This window comes from Aphis gossypii, chromosome X (assembly GCF_020184175.1).
Source record: "Aphis gossypii isolate Hap1 chromosome X, ASM2018417v2, whole genome shotgun sequence".
Taxonomy (NCBI): Eukaryota; Metazoa; Arthropoda; class Insecta; order Hemiptera; family Aphididae; genus Aphis; species Aphis gossypii.
Genome location: NC_065533.1, coordinates 31,983,339 through 32,002,493, shown reverse-complemented (window position 1 = coordinate 32,002,493; position 19,155 = coordinate 31,983,339). Strand labels below are relative to the sequence as shown.

General features: G+C 29.3%; 1 protein-coding gene across 3 annotated transcripts; it reads left to right on the top strand.

The window, feature by feature from the left end:
- The first annotated feature begins 10,430 nt into the window (after positions 1 to 10,430).
- LOC126552727 (uncharacterized) lies at positions 10,431 to 18,945 on the top strand. Of its 3 annotated transcripts, none has more exons than XM_050207545.1 (6): positions 10,431 to 10,750; positions 12,764 to 12,951; positions 14,489 to 14,759; positions 15,149 to 15,809; positions 17,144 to 17,364; positions 17,899 to 18,945. In XM_050207545.1, the coding sequence occupies exons 2-6, from the start codon at positions 12,811 to 12,813 to the stop codon at positions 18,201 to 18,203; spliced, it is 1,599 nt and encodes a 532-aa protein (XP_050063502.1). In that variant the 5' UTR covers positions 10,431 to 10,750; positions 12,764 to 12,810; the 3' UTR covers positions 18,204 to 18,945. The 3 variants fall into 3 exon arrangements, with proteins under 3 accessions (XP_050063502.1, XP_050063501.1, XP_050063503.1); XM_050207544.1 differs by having other exon boundaries at positions 12,670 to 12,951; XM_050207546.1 differs by lacking the exon at positions 12,764 to 12,951.
- Positions 18,946 to 19,155: the final 210 nt, after the last annotated feature.

Genomic DNA, 19,155 nt, shown 5'->3' with positions numbered 1-19,155 from the left:
AAAATTAACCAAAATAAATCTATACACACAACATTCACACTCAAACAAGGAATATGTCCAAACATTACTCTCAACAATGTACTAATTTCCAAATCCGATACAGTTAAATATTTAGGGTTATTCCTTGACAAGACTCACATGGAAAAAACACCTCCAAACCAAACGACTAACCCTAAATAATCGCATGCGTATGCTTAGTCCGCTGCTTATTGGGAATAAGTGCTCCACCCTAAACACCAAACAAATAATCTACAAAGCTCTACTCAAACCAATTTGAACGTATGGACATCAACTGTGGGGTGTAGCAAAAAAATCTAACACTAATAGAATTCAAACGTTCCAAAACATATCATTCCGACGATTATCCAATGCTCCACCCTATATTTCTAATCACGCTCTTCATAACGATCTTTATATGAAAACAATAGTTGAGGAGGCACGTTTTTTTTACACACGAACATTAACGACTCCAAACTCATCATAACCCTCTCATAAAAGATCTTTCCATCCTTACTCTCCCAGGAAATTCTAACCGCAGATTAAAAAGGAAATGGTGCCGTGACCTTTTACAAAACTTTTATGTCTAACGTATCATGGCCAAATTAAAAAAAAAAAAAACAACTAACTTATCAATAGTTAAGAGTCACTAGTGGGTGGCTGCTTAATTCACAACTTTCATATATTTTTAATACTCTCATCATATAAACTTATTGTGCAAAACTGTATAGATTGTTTATGTTAAATAAAAAAAAAAATCTCACCTCTCCAATTAGTTCTGTTGTGTTAATGATTAGTATTTTTATAAACACTTGATAGGTATTATTATTTTTTTATACTATTTAATTTATGAATAATATCAAATATCAATACTACGTCTGAACACAGTTTAAACTATATAGTCATGATATAGGTGATTAATTGTTAATTATATAAAATATAAATATATTATTTAATATAATATGTACTAAGGACAGGTAGACAGACATGTCACTAATTAAAATACAATAAATATTGCACTATACTTTACATACAATAAAATATTTTTTGCAGTTTGGCTACACTGTTTTGTTTCCATTTGGGCTTCTTATTATTTTAATTAGGGCGCCTCTATATACTCTGGTTTATAATGACCCTTTTTAGTATTTATTGATATAAACATCGCATGGATTTACGTTTACAATAACTAGCAGATGTAACAAGTATGTATTATGGTATTATCTTATGTAATATATTAATTATATTTTCAACAATAGTTTCTTAAATATATAGAGAAAAAGTTTGAGTATAAAATGTTTAAAGGACAAAAGAGTGGATTATCGTTTTCCACTCACTACTTACACATAGTGTTATCTATTATAAAATATAAATGTTGAAGTACACAGGTATACAGAAGCTGAAAGTAAATAATTATAAGATCGGACATATGTATAATATTATAATAAGAACAAAAATCGAAAATTGACTTTTTGGTAGGTAGGTATCAAAATTTTCAGAAAAATTAGGAGCATTTTCTGTAAAAAGGGCTCTTATTAACTTAGTCTCAGTATTTACCAACAGCATTATATAATAAACACAGATGCCTATATTATAAAATATAATTTTAATTTTAAAACGTAGAAAAGGCGTGAACAGACCAGTTATTGAACACCCTCCAGTAATTGAACAACGTCAGCAAATACTTTAAAATTAAGAAAACTAGATATCTTATTTAATAAATAATTTTTGTTTTCAATATTAGACATAGTGGTCATATTGTATAACCAAGATTTAATAGTTAAGATGTGATAACAAAAAAATGATAAATATACAAAATCACTGTAATCAAAATTTCGTGTGTTTGGACCAAATTTGTTTAAGTAAGTACTCTAAATTACTTTCTGTGGGAACTGAATAACTAATAGAATATTCATTGTATATGGCTATTATTTGTTTGGATATGTTAAATACCTAATTTTGTATTATTTTCTTGCTTAAAAATTTAAAAAAAGTCCTTATCTTGACTAGTTATGTAGGTGTTCAATTACTAGTTACTAAAATTTAACAAAACCTAGTAATTGAACACATGTTCAATTATTGGTATTGCTTAAATATAAGTTAATCCAGTGATTGAACAGGTATATTAATATTAAAAAAAATTAAAGTACACATTTTTTATTGCATTAGTTACCTAGATACCTACCTAATAATAATATATATAATATATATTAATATATTCTACAAAATATATTGTCAATATTTAAGTGTGGACTTACACAAATATTATACAGTATTAAATAGAGTATATTAAAATATTACCAATGATAGTCAAATTTATAATTATGGTTTCTTTCAGAATGGCTAATAAATTTAAATACTCTGAAGAACAAATGCGATAGGCTTTGGAAGATGTAACTTCTAAATCATTATCTTTAAATAAAGCTTCAGTTAAATATAACATACCCAAATCAACTTTATCTATGAAATTATCAGGAAAGACTCCTTTAATTAGAAAAATGGGCCCTTGTTCGTTTTTGAGTGATGAAGTAGAAAACCGAATAAAAGCTTGGATTTTAAATAATGCTACACTTGGTTTTCCTTTAAAAGAAGAAGACGTTAAAGACTCTGTTCAAAAAGTGATCAAAGATTTTCCCAGGACTACACCGTTCAAAGATTCCAGACCTGGAGAAAAGTGGATGAAATTATTTTTAAAAAGAAACTCATAAATTACCAAAAGAAACTCTGAAGTAATTTCCAAAGCTCGGGCAGCAGTAACTGAAGAAAAAATTCGGGATTGGTTTCAAGAGTTAGATAATTTTCTTATAAACGAAGGTTGTCGGGATGTCTTAGATGATCCAAGTAGGATATTCAATTGTGACGAAACCGGTTTGCAAACTTGTCCTAAATCTGGCAGAGTATTAGGTCCAAGGCATATTAAGGACTTTTATGAAATCGCACAAGGACACGAAAAAGAATGCATAACCGTATTATGTACTTATTCTGCAGATGGTACTGTTCCACCACCTATGGTAGTTTACCCATACAAGAGAATCCCCACTTCATTAATGACAACATTTCCTAATAATTGGATGATTGGATGGTCAGATTCTGGATGGATGGTCAGTGGTACTTTTTTTGAATTTATTTCAAATGGTTTCTTTACATGGTTAGTTAACAATAAAGTAAAATTTCCTGTGATACTATTTGTTGATGGCCACAAAAGCCATTTAAGTCTGGAATTGGCAGATTTTTGTGCTCAAAATCAGATTATTATATATTGTCTTCCTCCAAATAGTACATATATAATGCAACCATGTGATGTAGCCATTTTTAAGCCTCTAAAAGCAAGCTGGAAAAATGTTGTTGCAAAAAATAAAAGGTCTGGTAATTCAATAACTAAGAATAATTTTGTAAACCATTTTCAAGAAGCGTTTGACTCTGTACAAACAAGTTCAATTGTGAATGGTTTTAGAAAGTGTGGATTATATCCTTTTAACCCCAATGCCGTTGATTTTTCCAAATGTATTTCATATCGAAGAAATATACTGTTTCCAACTACAAATAATGATTCGAGCTTACAAATTCCTGTTAAAACTTCATCAGAAGAATATAAAGCTGCATTAAAAGTGTTTGAAAATTATATTGGGAGAGCAAATACTGAAATATTTGAAAAAAAAAATTGCAAGACCCTCTTCTTGAAGCTGAAAAATCGCCATCCTTATTTGATTTTTGGGTTAAAACTAAAAAAAAATACTGAAAATCTAAATATTGAAGATATGCCAGTTGAAATTGCATATGATAATAGTGATAATCAGTTGTACGAATGTGATTTTGATTTATTGGAGCATCATAGCATGATCTATGGTAACTATTTTTTAATATTCTAAAGATTAATTTCTTATTAATTAATCAATTAATTAATGTATACATTTTTGTTTTAGAAATTGAACAACCTAGTGCTGGGAGTACATATACTGAAAATAATAATATTAATAATTTAACAACTGAAGGTGTGGAAATTAATTTAGATGATGTTTTTAAAGTAAATGAGACTGATAATATCATATTTGAAACTGTAAATGAGATGAAAGATATGTATGCAACTGTGAATAAGACTGATATGTTTGAAACTGTGAATAAGACTGATATGTTTGAAACTGTGAATAAGACTGATATGTTTGAAACTGCGAATGAGACTAATATGTTTGAAACTGTGAATGAGACTAATATGTTTGAAACTGATGAGACTGAAAATAATATGAATGAAACTGTATTATGTGATATTGAAATAGAACCTAAAAATATAATAGATTGTAGTGTTAAAAAGACTGATAATGTAATAAGTGAGGGAGTTATAGAAGTTAATATAGTTGATAAGTGTCCAAATGAAACCATTCAAAAAGCAGTAACTGTAAATAAATCTAATTTAAGTCCTGCAACAATTGAAGAATCACGGAGCAAACATTTGTTTTGGCCAAAGCCTGACACAAAAAAGAAACAAAATAGAAGTCATGTAAAATTACCATTTGCTGTTACAGCAATTACGTGGAGGGAATATCATGCCAGTAAAGAACAAGAAAAACTTAAAAAAGAAGAAGAATTAACACAAAAACGAAAACGTAAAGAGGGAATAAAAAAAGAAAAAGGTCTTAAAGTTGTCAAAAAAAACCACAAAAAAACAGGAACCAAAAAAATCAAAAAGTGAAAAAAAAAATTAAATCAGGATTGAATATAATTATGGGGTCTGAAGATGATGCCACATGTTTGTACTGTAAGGAACCTTACACTTTGTCAAAAAATGGTGAGCCATGGATCAGATGTTGTGGATGTGCTGAATGGGCCCATGAACTCTGGGCTAGTTCTGAAAATACAGTTGCTTATATTTGTGAATACTGCCGTTAAGTTTTTTTTTTTTTACTTACAATTGTTAATTTTTAAATGCTTAATATACAACTGTTATATATAGTTGTAACATTGTTACTTTCCTACCTACACAGATATTTATTTTAATAGTTACCAAGTTGGTTGTCACTAATACATTTACTTAAATCATAAGTTATGTTTGTTTTTAAATTGTTATTATAATCCTGTTACTATGTTTGTAATTAGGTATAAATGTTTTTAAATTATGTGTTATTTTTTAATAAAGGAACTACATTTTATTCATGAATTATATTATTAATTATATATATATGAATTATATACTTACATAAGTATTTATTAAATACAAATTATTTAATAAAATATTTGTAGGTGTTCCACAGAGTAATAATATGGTGTTCATACACTGGGTTTGAAGTGTTCATAGACTAGTGTAATGTGTTCAATCACTAGGATTTCACTTATTTTTTCAATTAAACTAATATGCTTAAGGGGATTGGTGACGGTGATTTCCTGTCTTTGTCTAACACACGCGCAACATAAGAATTCAGACGTTTTTTTTGTCCAACGTACCGATTGATACGGTAAAGCGATAAGAATTCTGAAAACAGATTTGAATTCGTTGTCAAGTCTACTTGAGAACGGTCAGTCCACATTTTTGATATTATCTGCCAAAATCTTAAAATTATTATATTACAAACGAGTAATTAAAAAATTGTCATATTTCAATTATTTAAAAAGTTATATTTTAATATAAAAAATGTGGACTGGCCGTTCTCAAGTAGACTTGACGACGAATTCAAATCTGTTTTCAGAATTCTTATCGCTTTACTGTATCAATCGGTACGTTGGACAAAAAATACGTTTGAATTCTTATGTTGCGCGTGTGTTAGACAAAGACAGGCAATCACCGTCACCAATCCCCTTAATAGTAAATTGATCTTATATGGTTTTATCAATGTTAGTTTAATAATAAACAGTTGTACCAATCTTAAAATCTAAAATGTGTAAATGTGATGCTAAAAACCTAATCATGAATGCATTTTTATTGCAAACAAATCCTTGACTGTTCAATAACTGGTCTGTTCACCCACACCTTTTACCTTTTAAATTTTCGCTTTCAACATTGAACATTTTTTGTATTAAATGATAATGCAGCATATTTTCCATAATAAACTTTATAATATTATCAAAATCATTAAGTGTTGTGGTTAATAAGATCTAAACGTCTGTTTATTAAATAGGAAATATGTTGACATAGATTAGCTTTGTCACAATTTTCTAGGTAAAATAATGTGGCGAGCCGCCGCCACATAATTCCCCTCCGGCATCGGCAATATTGTTAGGCGGTTGGTCACAGTGTTTTCTTGGCGTAGGACGGCGACCGCGTTTCGACTTTTTTCTTTTTTTCATTCTTCCTCTAGACCTCGCGAACAGCGCGTTCTCTCGCGTCGTCTCGTCTGAATTCGTCTACCTCCATAAAAACATCTCGCTCGCCCGTTAAAAAGAAACCACGGGGCCGACCGTCATAGTTCTTATTGTTACGCTCTCGAGCCAGAAACCATTTTATTTCGTTATTTTTTTATTTTTTTAACTGCTTTACATTTGACAATTGTGATGAGTTGATTTTTGTCTAAACACCCTCGTCCTAATTCAGCGGTATCGTTGGAGGAGCTCCAGTGATAACCTGGGTACCTCCACAATAATAATGATAATGGTATCTACTATCCACTCACACGTGGTCGTACTTATATTATCATTTCACAATCTGCTGACTTCTGAATAATGATCGATTGTTTTTTTAATTATTTGGTCATTCGTTTTAATAAGTTTTAAATAATATTAATAACAGAAAAATGAGTAATTCAAGAAGTAAGAAAATACTACAATAATTACTTGCGCCTAATAGTTCTATTACTCTATTACACCAAAAGCAAATACAAATATTATATACTATAGTGAATGCTTCTGACAGCAGTGAACTTTTAAATGAATTTGACGATTATAATTTTAATTTTGAATGATGATAGTATTGATCAATTTATTATATTAGACGACAATGTAAATAATATTAATATTAATTATTATAGTAATAATAATTTTGTTAATAACATTATTAATAATTTTAACAATTGTGATACTTTTGAACCAGTTGCTTTTGAGTCAAATGACTAAATGTAGAAAATTATTATAGCAATATACTATACTATTTAGTATTCAATGATGAATATTATTTTGTAACTCCTAAGATTGAAAAAAGTCTAGAAGTAGATGTTGTTATACCAGTTTCTATTACTAATGATAATAACACTGATTTTAATTTAGACAATGATGACAATGTTAATAATACTATGACTGTTCAGTATCGGAGATCGATAGTGGTCGATCGCAGTTGTCGACGCGGTCGTCAGTCGATATGCAATGATAACGGGCTATCGGCTCGACCGGTAAAAAGACCATTTTTACAATTAGTCTTGTGACAGCAGCGACCGATGCACTGTCCATCGCCGATCCTAAAGTGCGTTAAATGAGACCAAAATTAACTATAAATTTTAATTATACGTATATTATATTATATTAAAATTATTAAATCGCAATAATAAATTATATTATCTTTTTGCTAAATTATAAATTATTGATTTTCTATTATTAAAGTTTTTAAGTTTCGAGCGTTCGATAAATAAAACAAAAAAATAAATCGCCGTATGGCTCAAACAATGACTAATCCTATAACAAATGAAAATGTTTTACCTATTTGAACAAAGTCTAGAAGTGGAAGTGTTTGGGGAAAAAAAGAGAAATAAAGATTGTTAATAAATTAAATCGAAGTAAGGGGCAATGTTATAAAAAAATAAAGCAAAATAACATTATTGAATTAGTTCCACAAAAGGAAATGAAACCAACTCCTTGTTTGGATAAGAAAATGATAAAACAAGTGTTCTACCATAACTGAGGAGGAGAGGATGGTTATTTTTGTTAGATATTGGAATGAATTGGATTCTAATAGAAAAAGAGATAATCTACTAAGTTGTATGAGTATGCAAGATGTCAAACGAAATTATGTTTTCCCTGTCAATAATCGCTCATGTACTTATAGTAACTATGTTGCTTTTGTTAATGTGCATCTAAAAGTTTGTAGAATATGTATTCTAAACACAATGAATACATCATCTAAAAAACTATACTCGAAATAATAAGTCTGACTTATTTTCTTCTAAACCAGATAATAGAGGTAGACAATCTTCAAAAAATAAAACCCCACTTATCCAAATAGAATATGTTGATAAATTTATTGAAAAGTTACCAGCTGTCCCATTACATTACTGTAGAAGTTATAAAAAAAGCAATAAAAAAATACATAACTGATATTTTTCAAAGCATGTATACAGGGTTTATGTGGAAGATTGTAAGTTAAATAATGTTTTAGCTGTTCCTAGTGATGTTTTCAAAAAAAGGTGGAACACTAATTACAATATTGGAATTCTTAATACATTTAAAAAACTCTTAATACACCATGGGTAATAGCATGTTGTTATTTTACTCAAGGAAACCAGCTTACTATAAATTGAATACTTATGAAAGTAAGACCAAAGTTGGTCACTGTCACTTATGGTCTGAAGAAGTTGACGGTAAGCGAGGAGCTATTAAAATTAGTTCTATTTTACATGATTATTTTAAAAGTGTTGATGATAAAGGTCTGTTCAAAGAAATTTCATTGTCGTTGATGGTGGTCTTTACATAACCTTGCTTTGCCTAAACGAATCCAAAAATGAGTGCTCCGTAAAAAAATTACAATAACTAGTAACTACCTATGACTTACGGCTTTAGGAACGATCCCCTCACGGACGGCATGCGTACGCAGCGACGTCTCCGGAATTCCGTATTCCCTGTATGCCTGAGCTATGGAACCGCTGCCTTTCCGTAGAAAAGACAGTGCGTTTTCCATACCTTGAAACGACATTCAAAAAACACACATCATTGTAAAATCAATACATCCATCGCTCCGCCCTAAATCTAAAAAAAGCTAAGAAATCTGCAAGCGGTCCGATCGGTACGTTCAAAGGACGTGAAAAAAGGGTAAGAAACGGCGAGTGCAGCGGGACTGTATACGTAAAAATCGCATGAAATGAAAAGCGTGGGACGCTCGAAAACCGCGGAGCGTATGTAGTTTAGTAGTTTACCAACAATAACATAAAAAGTAAGTACGATAGGCAAATTCTGATTTCACCAACATTTTGAGCATGTATATATACATTGTACATGTATGTACATACATTTCTAAAAAAAAAAATTCTAAAAACTTTTTTATTTTTAATTCAAAAACACGATTTTTGAAAAAATTTAGCATTTTGAAGTTTTTTGACCATAACTTCCTAAATAAGTTCGACCGGATTTTTTTGAAAGTATCATCAAATTAGGCATGCAAAAACATATATTTTGAAAAAAATCCAAAAAATCGCTTGGGTACTAAACTGCATTTATGCACTACAAACAAATTGGGCCTGTGAGCAATGAGCATTTATTTTCTTAAGTTAATTTTAGCATTTTTATATTATGAGTTTTAACAATTTAAAGTTCAAAAAATTGCTTAACTCGATGACATCAAAAAAATAAGTATAACTTTATAAATAATATTGTTTGTGTTGAAGATGATATAACTTTTGAGACTGAATAGTGTTTATTTTATTTTTAAATTAATGTTCTATTTGTTTTACATTACCTATATATCATTCATTATTAGTGTCAAACAAAAATTGTTCTTTTTATTATTAATGTTTAAAAACATATATATTATTTATTATGTCAACAGTAAAAGAAACTTAAATTTTCTGAAAAATGAATAAATGAATAAGAATAAGCATTCTTTTATTAGTATTTTTTATAAAATAATAATTATTATTTAATATGGGTTCGTGTACATTGTCTAATTATTTTGGTTAGAAGATTGAGGAATCGAAAGCGCCGACATCCTTGGATGGTAGAAAGCGGGATATTAATCCCGATTCACACTGTTACGGCACGACAAATCGTCCAACTGTTCACACTTAACAGGCATTGTCCGTCACCCACCGTCAAAATATCATTATCAATATTCGTGATGACCAAGCGTGAGCGAGATTCGAGTTATCTTTTGATTTTTTTACGGCAGGATAATAATTTTATTGAAAGTACGATAATTTTGGCCAATGTATTTGTGTATGTGATAATCTCACTTTTAAGAGGACACAACACCAGCACGAGTTGACTCTCCGTCTTACAAGTGCGTAACGCGACAAATTTACGCTCAGCCGATCAATTTTTTTAGCGAGTCGTGCGTAAATGACACAGCGTAAATTAAAGATGCTCATAACTCGCTTCAAAACTGACAATCGTAAAAAAAAAACACATATAATGTTGTTGCCGTCGAGTTTCGTAAAAGGTCTATTCACTCTAATTTTTAAACCGACGGTGTAAAACGTGATCATCCGCTGAGCGTAAATTTACAGTCCGAGTACGCACCTGTAAGACCGCGAGAGATGCCACATGCAGGTGTCGCGTCCGCTCAAGATTTGGCAACATCGCACGTTTTGCACGTACGCGCGCGTTCGTGTGCGCGAGTGGCTGCGCGTGCGTGGGTTTGCGCGCGCTCGCGTTAGGTTAGGTTTTTATTACCAGTGACATCGACCGGCCAGCATGCCGCCGTCGATCCGAAATCCGTACCGTTTCGTCCGATAAATTGTGATTATTTCGTCGTCGTCGCCGCGCGATTTTCCGTCAGTGCACCGTGTGTAACGTTGCCGTTTGTCGTCGGCGCCGCCTCGCCGATATCCGTGCACCGAACGTTCTCGCGGCGGACACGCCGACGCACTCGTCTAGTACCGACTTTCCACCACATCGATTACAGCCGGTCCACGTGAGTGTTAATACGTTCATCTAGTGTCATAGTAGCACTATGCCACGTTAGTATCTTGGCAGACAGGCGTGCTGTACCGGTATTGCGTTGAATACGTTCTAACCGTTGTTTGTTTGAAAACCGCCTCGGGCTTGTTCCAAATCGTTGTTTTTAAAAAAAAAAACGTCTACCGATATTAGTAGATATAATAATATATGCCTCCAAAAAACCATAACATAACTGCCATAGTTCCGCGTGTTGCGTTCCTTTTCTTACCACATCAAATCAAAATTAACCCTGCTAAACCCTTTTCCACCTACATATTATATTATTTATTCGCCGTGTCTAGATACCCGACGGTCTTCCTGTCAAGTCCAGACTACTATGATAAGAAATGCGTATGATAACTATAGTGTAACAATGATAACGCGATAATGATAATCATGGTCAAGCACCAGCCTGCTATATTATGGCTACTTGGTCATGATGATTGTTCTTCTACACAGCATTTGAAAACTTAGCTGTTGACCATTTTTGAACTACGTATAAGTAGTTCTTTACTATTTCGTTCTATTCCGAGACATTCTATGATAACAAATAATTTTTTGAAAAATTCTTGTAAATTTGAAAATGATGAGTCAATTACAGATTTCAATTTCCCATTAAAACAAATTACCACTGTCATTAGTCATGCTTACCACCCACTCATTCCTAATAGCATACCAATTTATATGAAAGTAATCCATAACCTGTGCTAGTGTAAATGATTTGAAAATATCATACAATTGTTGATACTCTTGCTGTTATAAGAATAGCATAATTGTTCAAATAAAACCTGTAATTGGTTCCTTTCTTGAGGTGTAATGCTCAATTTATTGCAGGTGATTTCTCGGTGGAAAGTATGCAGTGCATGAAATAAACCTATTAAACTCTTAGCATTTAGAAAAATATCTGTCATGAACACATTATTATTAGTGCTAGCAGGTTTATTATTTTTTAATGTTTGAAAGATTCATTTCAATGTTCCATAGAGTTCATAAACTAATAACTCTGCTGAAGTGATTTCACTTTGTTTGTTTCCATCTTCTACCAAAAGAACAAAAACTGGTATTCTACCATCTATTATTAATTTTTACGCAACATCAGCTAACACAATCTAGGAGAAATTTTTTATAAAAATTAACATAAATTTGTTAATAATATAATAGTTACTTATATATTTTACTTCTGGAAAGGCTACAAATATAGTTTTCATTTTTTCATCTTGTTTATTTTTATATACCTACCCTGTAAATCTTGTTTAGTGTCAGTTAATATTTCTATATTACATTTGTATTTAACTCTGAGGTCTTCAACAATTTGTTCAAATTTTTTTTCTATCATTTGTTTTCCTTACAAAAATTAACAATTAATTACAATCTGACAATTTTTACTTAACTTTAAAGAAAGAAAAATAAAGTAGACATAATATAAATACCTTTGGTTTGGATGTTAGATAGATTTTTTAGAATTATAATTTTTCTTGTTTCTGTTAGATACTATCTTGAATTAATTTTTTGTTTGCCTGCAAGTCCATCTAAATCATGTAAAATCTAAATGTATTCCTAAAATGGTAAAACTTGGTAGAGCACATATTGCAGTCGCAATGCTATTGGTAAAACATATATAACAAAATAAAAGCCCTTTGGTTATTATTATGTTTGGTAAATATTTTAATAAGCTATTTAAAGCATATTCAGGATGATTTATCATATTTGATTTGAACATTTATTATCTTTGTATAGTAAAAAAATGTTACCAATTTTAATTACTTAAGAATAATTTAGTGTTTTTTTAGAATGAGACTGACAAATATGTATAAAAAAAAATATTAAATATATTTTGAAAAAATGAGTAGTTTATTGTTAAATGATATACCTAGTAAAATTTAATATTTTTAGATTTTACAGTAATAAATGAATAGTAGAAGTGGAGGGCCATCAGATTTAATTGATGGTTGTGGTAGAGTACAACCATTAATGAACAATGTTTTAGCCCCAAATGTTGTTGGCAACAAACAATCAAATACAACTAGTGGAAATATGGATGACCAACAACAAAGTCAGATTTTTGTATTTTCTACGAGTTTAGCAAATAAATCAGCAGAATCTGTGTTAGCTGGCCAATATCCTAATATTATAGCTTATCATTGTACTCAACCGCAAACAAAAAAATTTCTAGAGGTACGGTGAAATAATTTTAAATTTTACACTAAAAATGCCTAATTATACAAAAATAAAATGTATTATAATTTATTATAATTTATAATACATTTTTAATTTTAGCATAAACACCCATTAAAAGTAAACCAGTTTACACTGAACTTATTACTAATATTTATTTTTATGATGGATTCTTTATTTCTAAAAAACTATTCCACAAGTAAAAGCAAATTGTTGCAGTTTATTTACTTACACAATTAAAAACAAAAATGTTTTTTTTTCTGTATGCAAATTTTAAGGATGAGGATTTGAAACACTTTTGTATTAATACATGGTCAATTTGATTAATTTAATGTTAGAACTAACTGTCTTATTTCAGTTCAATGTTTAGGTATTTAATACTTTTTATTTTTATATTTTTTTATAATTAAATAATCAAATAAATTAATATCAATAAAAAATCGTAAATTTGAACAATCTATAAACAATATGTCATCAATTTTATCTGCATATAAACATCATATTTCAAATATTTTAATTAAGTATAAATCTGGACTCTATACTGATTTAATGGTAATCCATTAATAGGAGTTAAAGAGTTAAATTTAGTGACATTAATTTCTTTCTATCATTTTACTTTTAATTGATATTTTCAATATTTTGGTTGAACTAAAACAATTTTAATTAAGAGTCACTTACAAATTGTTTTGAATCAATCTTGTTTAATATCATGTAAAAAAAATAAAAACATGTGTAGCATCGTACACGTAGTAGAAGTGAAACTTATTACAAACTAGTGTGTGTGTGTGAGAGAGAGAGAGAGAGAGTGAGAGAGAGAGAAAGAAAGGGATAATTAAAAAAAAATAAAATAATAAAATAATTATAATAATTAGCTATAATAATAAAGTGATAAATTTGTCAACAAAAAATCAGGTTGTTATAGCAACCATTTATAAACAAACATTTTTTTTTATCTTTTTTCTCTCTTGTGTAACGAAATCACAAAACGTTCCATTTTTCCCAATTCACTCTCCATTCTCGTCAAATATCAGAACGCTGCTAATAAAGTTTCACTTCCAAAAATCTTTTTGTATTAATATTGATAAATTAAGTAGTTTATAAACTGGTAAAATGTATCATAAATAGAATTATAAATCAAGAAATGTTCAATTCAGTATTTACTTAATAATATTAAATTTAACTTTGCCGAAACCAAATCTTAAATGTTTTATAATGTACTTGGAACATAAATACATAATTAATGTAAAAAACCAATCAGTATGTGTAATAAAAATAACAAAGCAGATAAAAAAACATTTTATATAATATGACAATGGAAGGTTAAATGATCCTTAGTTTTATAGGTTTATTATGAATCTGAATATTGGATAACCAATATATATATAATCAATCATAATTTAATAAATAAAAAAATACTGAGTAATTTTATATCTAACCCACTTTAGGTTAGACGTTATTGTTGAATAGTAAATAATATATGGTTATATCTACTCCACTTTTTTGTATTTATATATTAAAATTTTATATGTTTTTTAAGGCCAATAAACTTCACCATAGAGGTTCTCTTGGAATGAATGGGCTTGCTCACTACCATGGTATGTCTGATATGATGACAATGAGTGGCCCTAATAAATGTCAACCATCTAAAATGGATCTTATGTCATCATTTGGTAGATCCCCAAAGGCAGTTCCTTCAAGCCTAGATGGCCAAAATTCCCAAGCCTCTATGATGCCAACTTTAGACTTTGATGATTCTATAGGTAGTAGAAACTTACCTCAAGGAGCAACATTACACCATTCATTAACTGGTGAGTAATTCATTGGAAACTACACACACACCACATCTACACAACAATTTCACAATTTCAATGTCAGTTACTGTGTAATTATGTTTATAATACTAAGTACAATTGGAGTTGTAGAAGCATAAAAGAGTTAATCAAAACATAAAGTTACAAAAAAATGCATAGGATGTTTTATTTATTTAAAATGTTGAAAAATACTACGAATAAGCTTTACTTTTAAGTGATTAAATTATTTTTATTGTTATTTATTTTATTAGCTTTCCTTGTTACAAGTCAATATATTTTTAATTGAATCATTTTTATTTTTATTAAGTTATTACTATTAACTTGTCAGGTACCCTTTTGCAATAATTTTTAAACACACATATTTTATATCATTTTTGTTTTGCTAGGTGTTCAAGTACCTGATGAAAATTTGACTCCACAACAAAGACAACATCGTGAAGAACAACAAGCAACTTTACGGAAGCTTAAACAAGTATTATTTCCTGAAAACTCAAATAATGCTGGAGGACCTTTTCAACAGCAACCTCCTGTTACATTGTCATCCTCTTCTGTTGGAGGTCCATTTGATAATTGCAGTGGAAGTGGTGTTAGGGACGATTTAAAGCCATCTATTGAAGATGATTTAGATGTAGATGTTGTTGTAACAGCTGCAAGAGTAACTAAGTCTGCAGGAGGTCTCACGTTGCCACCTAGAACCCCAACATCAAGTTCATTTGATAGGCCAAAATCAATTTTTGACAATGAAGATGGGAAAAAGAAAGATGGGGGATGTTGTGGTCCACCACCTTCTTACCATCAAACCGTAGCTCGATCTACTAGCATTCCTATTGTTTCTGTACCAATTTGTAGCCCCAATTCACCATTATCTGGCAATGATACTGTAGTAACAAATAGCAATTCATCGTTGCCATCTCACACATGTTCAGCACTCAACTCTCCAGCTGGTGGTCAACCATCACCAAGTATGAGTGCTGCTGTTGTACGATCTCTTGGTAGCAATGGATCAAGACAAGAATCCAGTAATCCAAGTACATCAGTTCATAGAAGGTAAAAAGGAGGATGTAAAAATTTTGATTTTATATACGATAGTAACAAATATTTCAAAATTTTCAATTGAAATCAAAATGTTAATGATATTATACAATTATTTTATTAATACAACGTATGTGAAACAATATACATACCAAATAATAAATAAAAAAAATCAATTACAGAATTGGTTGGAATAAATAATAAGAACAATAATTAATGTTTATGTTATCAGAAATTGTAATACTTCAACTAATGATATTGCTATAAAGATTTGATAGCTTATGAAGGAGACATAGTTGAAGTAGTCAATGTTGTAGCCAGGATTTATTTTCGGTTGGCGGGGATTAATTTTTTATGGCCAATAAGGACAACAAATTATGTTTACATTGTACTGCTGACAATTTAATTCATATAATTATATATATTATCAAATCGAGATCATATAATTAATACAAAAAAAAAAACAAAACAAAACAAAGCGAAAGAATAGATTACATTATTAAAACATAAAGGCCAAGTCTTCCTTTTTTGAGATGAACATATTAATTATTGTTTTAGGGTCAATAATTATTTTTCGGTGAATATTCCTAAGTGCTAGGTCATATATTTTTGTCTCACTTGTTGAGTTCCTAAATAGGTTTTTATTTTTTTTTAATTTTTTTTAAAACTCTTTTAAACCAGTATTAGGTTATTTTTGAATGGTAAGTTCTTGACCATCAAATGTATTCAGGTACTGAATGTGTTGAGAAGAAGGAACAACCATTAGATTAGGTTCATCTTCTTTTAGATAGCTGTTTATTTTTATGACAAATAATCCATCTAAAAAGATAATAACAAATTAATAGTTACAAAATAAAATGTTATTTAATTTATGTAGGTGTATAACAGGAGATTGTTGACCATCACCACTAGGTTGACCCGGAGTAGCAATGTTAGATGAGGGTTAGATTATTGGACGTCAGTCTTTTTTGTTGTTTCATAGATAAACAAAAATTGTGGCCAGGCACATAATATATACTTTTTAAATATTGAAATAATAATCGACTTTAAAATGTATTTCTATTAATAGGATTTGAGTCGAAGAAATTTAATTGTAACATCGGAGCATTTATTTGTTAGTTATTAATTATTATAATAACTTAATTTTGTATTTATTTGCAATACCTTTAATAATCAATAACATATACAGATGATTTTGTAATGTTTATAAATTTGAAGTAAATTATTAACGGGTTAATCTAATAAAGCTATTGTTGTTTTATGACGTGATTAGTGATTGTCATTGATTTAAAACAAATTATAGAATTGTAGTAAATCATTTTAACATAATTATATTTTTATTATTTTAGAGTCTCTTCATCTCAAAAAAATATGGACATGATTATGACAGATATGAAGTCTTATAATATCGTTCGTCCTGGTGATAAGTCTTTAAAACCTTCTACAGACGCAGCAGCTACTGTTGCAGCTAATCTTCAAACATCACAGCATCAACCATTGAAAAATGTTGATCCAATATCTTCTTTGGCTCAAATGAACCAACAATTAGCTAATAATGTGGCTAGTGGAGGTAAACAATTCTCACTTCTATTTTTTTAATATCACTACATAAGAGCCGAATTTTTTTCACATTGCTAGATCTTAATATTTAACAAATAATTAAAAATATTAATAATATGTATTAGGCAATTGATTTAAAAGTTCATTTTACTAATTATAATATTTTTATAAAGAACGTTGAAATACTGTCATTTTGTGATAAAATTATTAACTGGTTTTCTTGTAACTTAATTATATCTCACAGGTGTTAGTGTAGGTGGAATGTCTACTGTATTTAGTTGACAATTACTTTTACTGACCATTTAATGATATCTTCAATACTCGGTGATTTGTCCAATTAGGTGTTAGCTGATAGGTAATTGTTTTGATAGATTTTCCAGCAATATTTTATAGTCAATTAATTTTGTTTTGTAGGTTATATGTAGGTCTTTAATAGCTGTACTTATGTATGTCTGGGCATGTGAGAATAGATTTCATGAATTGTTGTATGAATATAACTTTTTTTTTGGATAGTTTATAATAAATTGTTTTCATTTCTGTTTAGGACTTTGGTGTCCATTATCACCAAAATTATCATTAATTATGCTACAACAACAATATCAACAGCAACTACGACAAAGATTAATGCCTAGAATACCACCAAGAGATGGACCTGGAGTATTATTATATGGTGGTACTAGTATACAGGTTAAACCTAGTGCACCCAATACAATACAATATTTACCTAACAACTCTAGAGGCACTCCTCTGCCTCCCCAAAATCCACAACAACAGCAAAAATCTGATTTAGATATTTTGCAAAAGTTTTCTGGCGGACCTGGTAATGGTGGAAATCCATTTAGACAATGATGAAAAAGTACCATCTCACAGTTTACAATGTTTTCCAAATTCCGGTGGTGGGGGTTACAATACTTCAATACATAAAGAAAATTGAAATCTAGTAAAAAATAGATTAAAGAAGTCAATTTTTAATTTATATAATATTTTAGTAAATTTTAGTAAAAATTTTTGTAATTTCTCATTTTTTTTTTGCAAGTTCATCAATCATACTATCAACTTTAATTTGTAATATTTAATAAATAAATAATGTTACCAATTCATTCAGTCAACCCTAAATTTAAATTTAAATCAAAAAACTAGGTAATTAATAATAATTATTTATTTAGGACGATAATAATTTAACCTCCTCCGTTGTATTATTCTGAATTCTGAGATATGCCTTAATTCATTTTACAAATTATACGAGATATCTGTTTTTATTTGTAGGATAATATTAAGATGTAATATTACTTAAGTTCACATTTTTATACTTGTCACAAAATACTTATTGTTAAGTATAAAAAAATGAAAAATGTGTTGTATTTTGTCTGAATATAATAATTAACCTCATAGATTTATGTATTTGGGTTAAAAAACAATATTTATATTTTTATTTGTATGTTTTATTATGTTGTTATATTTATCTGGAATAAATCTCGTGCTGTCTCAGTAGCTCTAGGCCATGAAACTAAAAATTATTATTTTTTTTTTTACATGTCTATAAAATATTTAAGTAATTTTATTTATTTTGTAAATAAATAAGTATGATAATTTTAATGTTCCAATCTTTTTAAGTCAAACCTTTGTCATCGCCTTCTTTGAAAGAAAAGTAAAATGGTGCCAATATAAAAAAAATTATTTAAAACTTAAAATTATGCATTTACTTAATTACGTATTTTTGATTTCATCTACTACAATTTTAATTATTTTAGTTGGTAGACAAGTTTAGCACATAATAAACTAAATATTATTAATAATCTGC